The 8718-nt window shown below is 37.2% G+C and overlaps 1 protein-coding gene across 3 annotated transcripts; it reads right to left on the reverse strand.

Moving 5' to 3' along the window:
- Positions 1-1868: 1868 nt before the first annotated feature.
- LOC126627015 (transcription factor BIM1-like) lies at positions 1869-7753 on the reverse strand. 3 transcript variants are annotated; one of them, XM_050296431.1, is made up of 13 exons: positions 7490-7753; positions 7313-7389; positions 6649-7007; positions 6439-6516; positions 4369-4770; positions 4176-4245; positions 3912-4063; positions 3697-3805; positions 3429-3498; positions 3236-3331; positions 2682-3151; positions 2382-2511; positions 1869-2290 (listed from the first exon to the last, which is right to left on the reverse strand). In XM_050296431.1, exons 3-13 carry the CDS (start codon positions 6683-6685, stop codon positions 2186-2188), a joined length of 1719 nt encoding a protein of 572 aa, XP_050152388.1. In that variant the 5' UTR covers positions 6686-7007; positions 7313-7389; positions 7490-7753; the 3' UTR covers positions 1869-2185. The 3 variants fall into 3 exon arrangements, with proteins under 3 accessions (XP_050152388.1, XP_050152390.1, XP_050152389.1); XM_050296433.1 differs by having other exon boundaries at positions 6439-6527; positions 7490-7752; XM_050296432.1 differs by lacking the exons at positions 6439-6516; positions 6649-7007; positions 7313-7389; positions 7490-7753 and adding an exon at positions 5395-6066.
- Between the last annotated feature and the right edge of the window lie 965 nt (positions 7754-8718).

Genomic DNA, 8718 nt, shown 5'->3' on the forward strand with positions numbered 1-8718 from the left:
CCATCAGGTGCATGGGCGCACGTTCTCGACAGACAACAGACGGCGGGCCCTGTGCTGCAGGCGCACTAAAGGGGGGTGGGACATGGGCCACGTGGCGATTCTTCGGCCGTTGGATTTCTAACGGCTAGTTTTTTTTAACCATTGGATTTCCAATGGTAAAAAATTTTGAATTTCAAACCCAACGGCTAGTGACATGTCAACATCTGGGCCATTCGATTCCTAGATCAACGGTCTAGGATTTTCAGCCAAAAAACATAAAAAAAATAATTTAAAAAAAATGTTAGAATTCTTACTGTTGGCCACGTGTCCAATTTTGGGCTGCTAGATTTCAATATTTTTCAAATCCAACGGTCCAAATTAATTAACTTTATAAAATTATGAAAAAATATATTAAAAATACAGAAAAATTAAAACAAAAAATTAATTTTTTTTTCTATAAATACCTAACCATCATCTCAATATTTTCAACACTTTGAACCAAAGTTTTCATATGTTTTTGTGTGCAAAAAATGGCTACTTAGACGGTCATCGAAGATGTTACATTGTGTGAATGTTGGGTTCAAATTACTCATGACTCGATTACGGGTAATGAGATGCAGTTGCGAGAACTTTGGAGTAGAATTACTAATTTCGTATAATGACACATGGCGTGACAAGATTGGTTAAAAATCCTATCCGAAATTAAAAATAAAATTATTTTTCTATTATTTTATAATAAAAAATTAATAATATTTTAATACGAATTGACTAGACTTTGGGCCAGCTCATTTTTTAGGAGTGGAGATGCATTTGACCAATTACTATTCATTAGGGCCAATTACTATTCATTTGGGTGGATTAAATGGACTTTTGGGCCAGCTTATTTTTTAGGAGTGGAGTTACTCTAAAAGTGAGACTTCTCATGAACAGAGGTCAACTCACACTTTAACATTAATTCATGTACTAACATTATAAAATATTATACAAAAAACATGAGGTGGCGGAAAATTTATGGAGAGTCCAACTTTTGAGGAAGTTCCTTTAACATTTATGTATTACTTAATGCTAATACTCTCATGAAAATTTATTACATAAACTCATGGATCATGAGGTTAATTAAAATAATAAGGGAACTTTAATGAAAAGCTTATGGTACTGTTCACTTTAACGAAAAATCACATTTTTACACTAAAAAGTCAATCCTAGTACTATTCACTTTACCCTTTATTTTGTCCTTATCGTTAAAACTCAAAGTTTTCAAACTTTTTTCATTAGTTTTTCTAAATAATAAATATAGTTATTCATACCAAAGATTGGGCCCAAAATCAGTTGAATGAAAGAGAGGCTACGTTGGCATTCCTCTTGTTGAGTTGGCTCAAATAAGTTGAAGGAGAAGAGAGTCAAGTTTCACATTTATCGACGTGAAATGATTTTCGGACACTCTCCTTTTCCTTGTCCACATGCTTGCTTATTTATGTTGATTGATTATTCTCTGATTTGTTATATCCAAATGCCAGATATAAATAGAGGTGTGCAAGGAAAAGAAAAGGATTGGTGAAAATCACCACCCTTCTGTATTCGACGTAATTTCATATGCAAATTCCTAACGGCGTGTACCAGGTGCCGGCCTGAGTGGTGGCCGTAAAAACCTCTTATACAGATTCTAATGACGCTTAGGTTGTGCGTAAGTGTCGACATGAAGAGCAAAATAGGGCAACGGAGCTTGAGGGAGGTGGAATAGATGACCGGCCATATAATGAGAGTAAATACATTATGGCGAGCACCCGTGCTGGAGTGAGTGGCTTTTTAACCGGCCAATAGAGCCGGTTGCCACTCAGCTCGCACGAGAGAATTAACAAGAAATAAAAATTACACAATGTCAAAGAAAATTACAAGAAGAAAAAGCAACCTCAATTGCAAAATGCAAAAGCGGCTTCTCAGTATTAGAATGGAAGCCTTAACAATAAGCGATGTTCTGTTTACACTCAAATCTCGTCTCTAAACACCAAAAACAATAAATAATATTTTGGTTGGGAAATCTATGGAATTTGGATCCCAACTTAACTAAATAAACTGTAAGTAATGAGAAACTACATGTACATTGTACAATCAACCCCATACTTCATCAAAGGGGTTCCAAAAAAAAAAAAATGAATTAATTATATTTTAAAAATAATAATACATTAGGCTTAATTTGTCATATTAATTAGTTCCTGAATGTCTTGAGTTTCTTTTGGGCTTGTTCAGATTCTTCACTGCTTGCAATTACAGAGTGCTTTTTTCCTAAAGTGCTTGTAGGAATCTCATTTTCCTGCAGAAGAATGCAGACAAGTTTTAGCTGTGGTTGTTATACAAACTGAATTCGATGCGTTTTATGAGACAGCTGGATGAACATGATATACCTTAATCGCGGATTTTGGTATAGGTGATCTTCTGTTTGCTCGCTTCCCTAGCTCGATTTTCACGGAGATACTGGCCTGTGACAAATCCACGCCGGAACTTTGAAGGGCTTGTGTCAGCGTATTCAATAACCTGTCCAATGCCGAAATCCGCTTATGTTATTCACTCATAAATCTAGATGCATCTTCTAAGTAGAGCTTTCAGGGTTTACGGTTTGCACATTTTTGAAATAAGCTCAATAAACTCGAAACATACATGGAAAGACCGATTGAATATGTAACTTAGAGCACAAGAAAACTCACCCTTGGGAGTAGGCACTTGAGATGTTAATTCGGCCGCCTTCAATTGTCAGCTCCTGTTCCTTTAGCTTATCCCTAGTGGCAGTACCATCAGTAGCGCATGATCTCGTCTGACATAACATAGATCGATGCTGAGATGTGTTCTCTGCATCAGATGGCAGTCTAGGTGGAATTGGAGGTACAGCAGCAGCAGCAGCACTACTCCTGACAGGAGCGAAGAGGTTCGGTTGCATTGACAAAGGAAAGGGCACCGACTTGCTTGTTATTCCAGGGTGGTGATCCACGGCTTTGAAGGTGGTTTCAGTACTTGTGTCGGATTCTACAGGGTTCTGTGCGCAGCTTGCAGGGATTGTCGGTGAGACAGAAGTAGGTTTCTCATCGAACTTTGCAGCAAACGGTAATGCAGGACCAGACACACCATTCATGCCTCGAGATTGATCACAGTAACTCTCCTTAAGCTTGTGATTGTTGATCTGTTTCCAGAAGAAAAACAAAGATATTAGTCTACTACTAGTTCACGGTAATGCCACAAAGGATATAAAGGCCTGACTTCTTACCCAAGGCATCAATTTTGCTGGATCATGGTTCCATCCTTGGTATGGACCCTCGTACTTGTTTACCCGTTCCTGTAAAAACTGAATGTATTCGATAACCTGGGAAGCAAAAGATAAAAACCCGGTCATTCAAATCTGAAGTGAAAGGTAAAGGAGGAGATAAATTACGACAATTAATAATTTACGTGCGGTGTACCTCTAATAAAAATGATGCCTTATCTCTCTTTTGATCACTGTGAGGAATGAGCTCTCTCAACATTTGGAATCTGCAAATAACTTTCAAAGGTCAATCTACAATAATGTTAGAAAACCCGCCAAGGAGCTGATCATATGATTTTTATCATGTTAGAAGCTATTGCTTCGGATACATACGAAACTGGCTAAATTTTGGGATTCATCTTGGTTCTTGTAGCATTTCTTATTTCCAAAACATGAATTTTGTATTATATTGAAGAGAAACTTGCCTGTCATTTATTTTGCTTCTTCTTCGCTGCTCGGTTGCAGAATGTTTGGATCGCGGCGTGTTAGCCTTCTGATCAGAGCTCTTATTATCAACGTTTACCCTCAAATCGCCTTCAGAAACACACAAACTCTTCAGTGAAGATGAAAAAATAAAAAATAAAGGATAAGAATAGGGTAAAGAATTTCAAATGAAATTTTATCTAACGAGGAGACGTACTCTTATACGTGGTGGTGGCATTGGTGGTAGTAGTAGAGGTCTCTTTTTTTAGAACAAACTCTTCTTCATCGTCAAGTTCGGCTTCCTGGGCACTACCCTTGGCGGCATACTTCATCATCTCCATGAAGCTTATGTTCTTCTGCCCAGATGACCTGTTGACATTCCAATTATATATATCAAAAACTGCATATATGATATCGAAATCAATCACACGGAGAGTCGAAAGAAAAGTAATATTAGAGTTCGAGATGGCTAGGGACTGACTGAGAACTGAAGCAGCTGCGATGATTGTTGGAAGATGACTGCGCAGGCCGCTCCGAAGAGGTCCATTGCCCTGTCAAAACCCCAGTAACTGCCATGAGTTTCATTTCCATCTTTCGTTTCCTCTCATCGCATTGAAATTTAAGGAACACAAATTATGCACCACATGCAAAAAATACAGATCAAGGTTAATTACCTCTCACGGTACCCAGGGGTCTTTCTCCCACAACATTCTCCTTCCCTGTCTTTCCCTTATTCTTTGCAGATTCTTCCCACAAAGTGAATCCACTTCCGGTGTAAGAACTACAGTTCGAGTTTTCGTCAACGTTTCTCTCGCTACTACTTGCTTGACCGACCGTAAACACCGGCGATCCCTCTGGTTTCGGAACCCTTTGATTAAAATACGAAATGTGACTTATACTGTAAGTCCCAATCCCACCGGGGAGAATATGCTCCAAAGAAGTAGTCGGCTGCATCGCCGCATGAGACGGTTGTTTTTCAGCGGTTGATATCTCAACTGAGGTCTCTTCCTTAGCAATGCATGGCTTTCCCATTCGTTCAAGTGGTCGTAAGAAATCATGTGTTTCAAGGTAGCGTCCTGAAATTACATAAAACCAAAGGTAAGGTGTTGAAAATAGTGTAGCACTAATCCAGATAAGCATTTGCAAATCTTGCTCTACTATCATATATTTTTCTCAAATTTTCTCCTAATAGGAAAATCTTTGACTTTGGAAACTTCGTCATTGAATGATTATATATCATATTTGGACATAGACAGGTGGTCGTTTCGTCATGACAGTCTACCATTTCAGCTTTTTCTGGTCACCCTTATGTGATTCACCAGCACCAGTAATCGAACCATGATGTGTAATGTGAAATACGACCTTAAAATTCATCTCAATTAACCACCGGATCACCTGGTGGTGGTTAACATATTGTCAGAATTCAACATAGCCAAATTGCCTAGAGTAGCTTACACACTCCATCTACATTCAAATTCGAATCTTCATTCCCGTTTTAGTTTATATTATAACAGAATATAACTCAAAATATGAAAAACCGAAACATTCTGGATTCAGTTCTCATGATCCAGTTTTTAAGATTCATTTCTCAGATCCAAGATTTGAAGAAAACGTGTTTAAAAACTTTACGCACATAAGTTTTAATATAAAAATTAAACAAAAAAAAATGAGTCGTCAACTTCACAGCCCACGTTTCATACCATGCACCTGCATCGGGCGTGATATGCGACATGTCAAATGTCAAATCATTGCTAACTTCCATGGGTGGGTCCCATCAAGCACCCGACAACATCTCCATCTCGTGCCAATCTAAAGGTGCTGATGGTTAAAGCGTAGCCATTTCCCTTTTCGCATTTGCAGCCAATTTTAACTGTTTCGAGGCTGGCCCACAACATGCATGGCCCAGATTGATAACAACCAGATCCACAGTTCAGTTGCGGTCACGTGCATGCATAATCGTGACCCTCTTATATTTGTCTAATTAAACAAACAAAATACATATTTTATCTCGCGTATTAATTTACACATGCAAATAATCGAAAAAAATAAATAAGAAAAATGATCTTGGGGAGGGAGAAATATATTTTTCAATAGGTCAGGAACACGTTGCGCTACACCATGTGTCATTATATAATTAGTTGAAAATGTTCTTTTTAAGTTTTCAACGAATTGTACTATTACACTTGATCTAGTATTCAGTATTTTCGGTGCGCTAAAAAATCTCTATTGAGGCGGAGAAAGAAATTTGTGTTATGAAAGGTTAGTGTTTCTTCTAGTCTTTAATTTGTGTCATGAGTGAAGCTCTTTTTTTTTTCCGAAATTTTGTAAGATGCAAATTTTGTTCTCAATATTCACGTTGGGTGTTAAATTGTCTGTCTTTGGTTATCCTTTATACTATCTTATACTGTATTTAATAAAGCATCTAATATTTTTTTTTAAATAAATTGTTAATCGTTATGTGAGAAGATTAAAGCAGAAGACAATAAATAATTAGCTACGCGCTACTTAATTCATGCATCGTAGCAAAATAGAAAACTCATCTTGAAAAGAATTAAAGAATTTTACGTTACACCTCTGCTAATGTGACAGTATTTCGAATCTATCATGACCTGTCAAGTAAAAGAGATCAAACATGCAATAGTAACTAGCTTAAGATACGTTACAATGACATCTTGTTGTACCTAAATTTCTCTACGATGTAAACGAAGAATTATAATATTAATATGAAGAAAAAGGAAGGGTACCTTGAGCAGGTGGTCTTGGATCTTGTTGGGCAACTGAATGAGCGCAGAGTGACAGAAAGTCATGCGTCGGTTTTCTTCCTGTACAAAAACTTTGAATTCAAGGTTAAGAATTAAAACACTTTTAATTCCCTTCCCATTTCCTAAAATTTCTTTCCAAAAAACAAAAAATTAAAAACGAAAACAAATATTTGTTTCCGAAAAATGAAATACCTTCGGTTCCGAACGGCCGAGGCTGCGGAAGCTCCATATCTGTACAGGCCGCCGGGCTGAGATATTGTTTTCCCGGAAAATTTGTAATTTTAACGGAAAATTCAGTATCCAAACACTCCAAAATTCACCGGAGTTCAGTGAATTCCCGGATTAATGACACGGAGAGGTTGAAAGTTTTGTTCTTTTTTAACAAATTCTCTCGGCTGCTTCAGCTTCACAGATTCGCGGGGAGCCTTCGAACACCTTCGAAGTAAGAAGGGCACATTCGCTTTCGCTTTCAGAAGAGGAGAAGGAAAGAAAAATCAAAGCTTTGATTCGAATTCTCCAAATGCTTTTCGATATCAATTGCTTTGCTTCGCCTGCATAGTTTCAAATTTTCGGCACAAAATCGTCAGTTCTTCCTTGATTTATAATCGGAAAGAAAAAAAATGACCATAAAATGAAAATTTCCCGTATATATCAAGACGATTTGAAGCTTTCAACAATTTATAGAAGAAATCGTTCGAATCGTGTTCGCTTTGATCAGAGTAGTTTGGAATATCGTCTTTCTCTGACGAAAAATAATTTTATTAAAAAAATCAGGAGCTTGAGAGTTACAAACCGATAAACATCCGAATAAAATTTCGAAAAATTCAAATCAACCGAGGGAAGAAAAAATTCGAACCTGCAGTCTCTGCGATTTGAAAATTTCGAATTGTTACAGCAGCTTACGTGACGATTCAGCTCCAGAGTCGAATCTCACTGACGAAAAGTGCTTTGAATTCAGAGCTTGAAAAAGATCTAACAGAAATGCATGAACCGAGAAAAATCGCCTCCGAAATTTCGAGCATGAAACTCTCACCTTTTCGGAAATTCTTATCGGCTCCTTCTCCTTCTTCAAATTTCCGATGACGAACAGTGCGCCGATAGTCGGTACTCTCTCTCTCTCTCTAAAACTCCGTTTCTCTCTCTTGGTGAGCTTGTGAGCTCTTTGGCTGGAGATCTTTCTCTCTCTCTCTCTCTCTCTCTCTCTCTCTCTCTCTCTCCTCTCTTTCTCTCTCTAAAACTCCATTTCTCTCTCTTGGTGAGCTTGTGAGCTCTTTGGCTGGAGATCTTTTATACAGTCTGCTATTCATTGCTTTCTGTATTTTTAATATTTGTTTTGGTTGTTTTCCGTTAGGTGAAACCCGCCGCTGGAATAACGACGTTACGGCAGGGTTGACGTCGTTAAGTGGTTGAAACGGACGTTAATAGGGGCTACTGTTTGATGCCCACTTGTCGCCGTTTAGTCCAACAGGGTAAGCGTTGTTTTTAAATTTTTTTTTTTGGTAAAAGTTGTTTTTTATTTTTTAATTTATAATTTATGGGTTCACGGAACTTGGATTATTTACTTTTTGGGTTGGAGTTTTTTATATTTTCGGCAATCCCGACTTTTATTTACTCTCTTTATGATTTGGCAAATCCCGAGTAGTGTTCTGTCCGTTTGTCCACATATGAAAATAATCATAGCTTTAATTTTCTTTTCAAAAGAGAGCATTTTTCTTTGAACTCGACTTAACTGATGAAGATTCAGCAGCATTCCTTGTTGATAATTAATTACGGTTGAATACGTGTTCAAGTTGTGAATTTTTTAATCATAAATTGGACACGTGTTCAGCCGTGATTGGTGATTAGCAGGAGGTGATGCTGATTCTTTCAGCAGCCAAATTCTATCTTTTTTTCCTTTTTAGATATGGAAATAAAGGGTATATTTGTTATAATCAAAAAAGAAATTCACAAATCAATTTATACTTTTAAGATTTTGATAGTTTGGCGAGTTGTTCAGGACAGTAAAAATAAGGTAAGCTCATATTATGTCTTGAAATTTTCTTTACGAAATCTATTTTTTGGATTTAGGTAGCTGGTTGATGTACGTATCTGAGAATAATTGTCTAGATTCGAATTCATAATCCATTCTAACAAAGGATAATTGAGTGACTAGTTTAAGAAGTATACTAATCCTAGTATCGTACAAACAACAAATGTTGTGAATTCAACACCTTTTACTAACATGCGTGTTTCCGCTTGCCTGAAAAAACGATCGGGAGTTAT

Source organism: Malus sylvestris, chromosome 6 (genome assembly GCF_916048215.2).
Source record: "Malus sylvestris chromosome 6, drMalSylv7.2, whole genome shotgun sequence".
NCBI classification, from domain to species: Eukaryota; Viridiplantae; Streptophyta; class Magnoliopsida; order Rosales; family Rosaceae; genus Malus; species Malus sylvestris.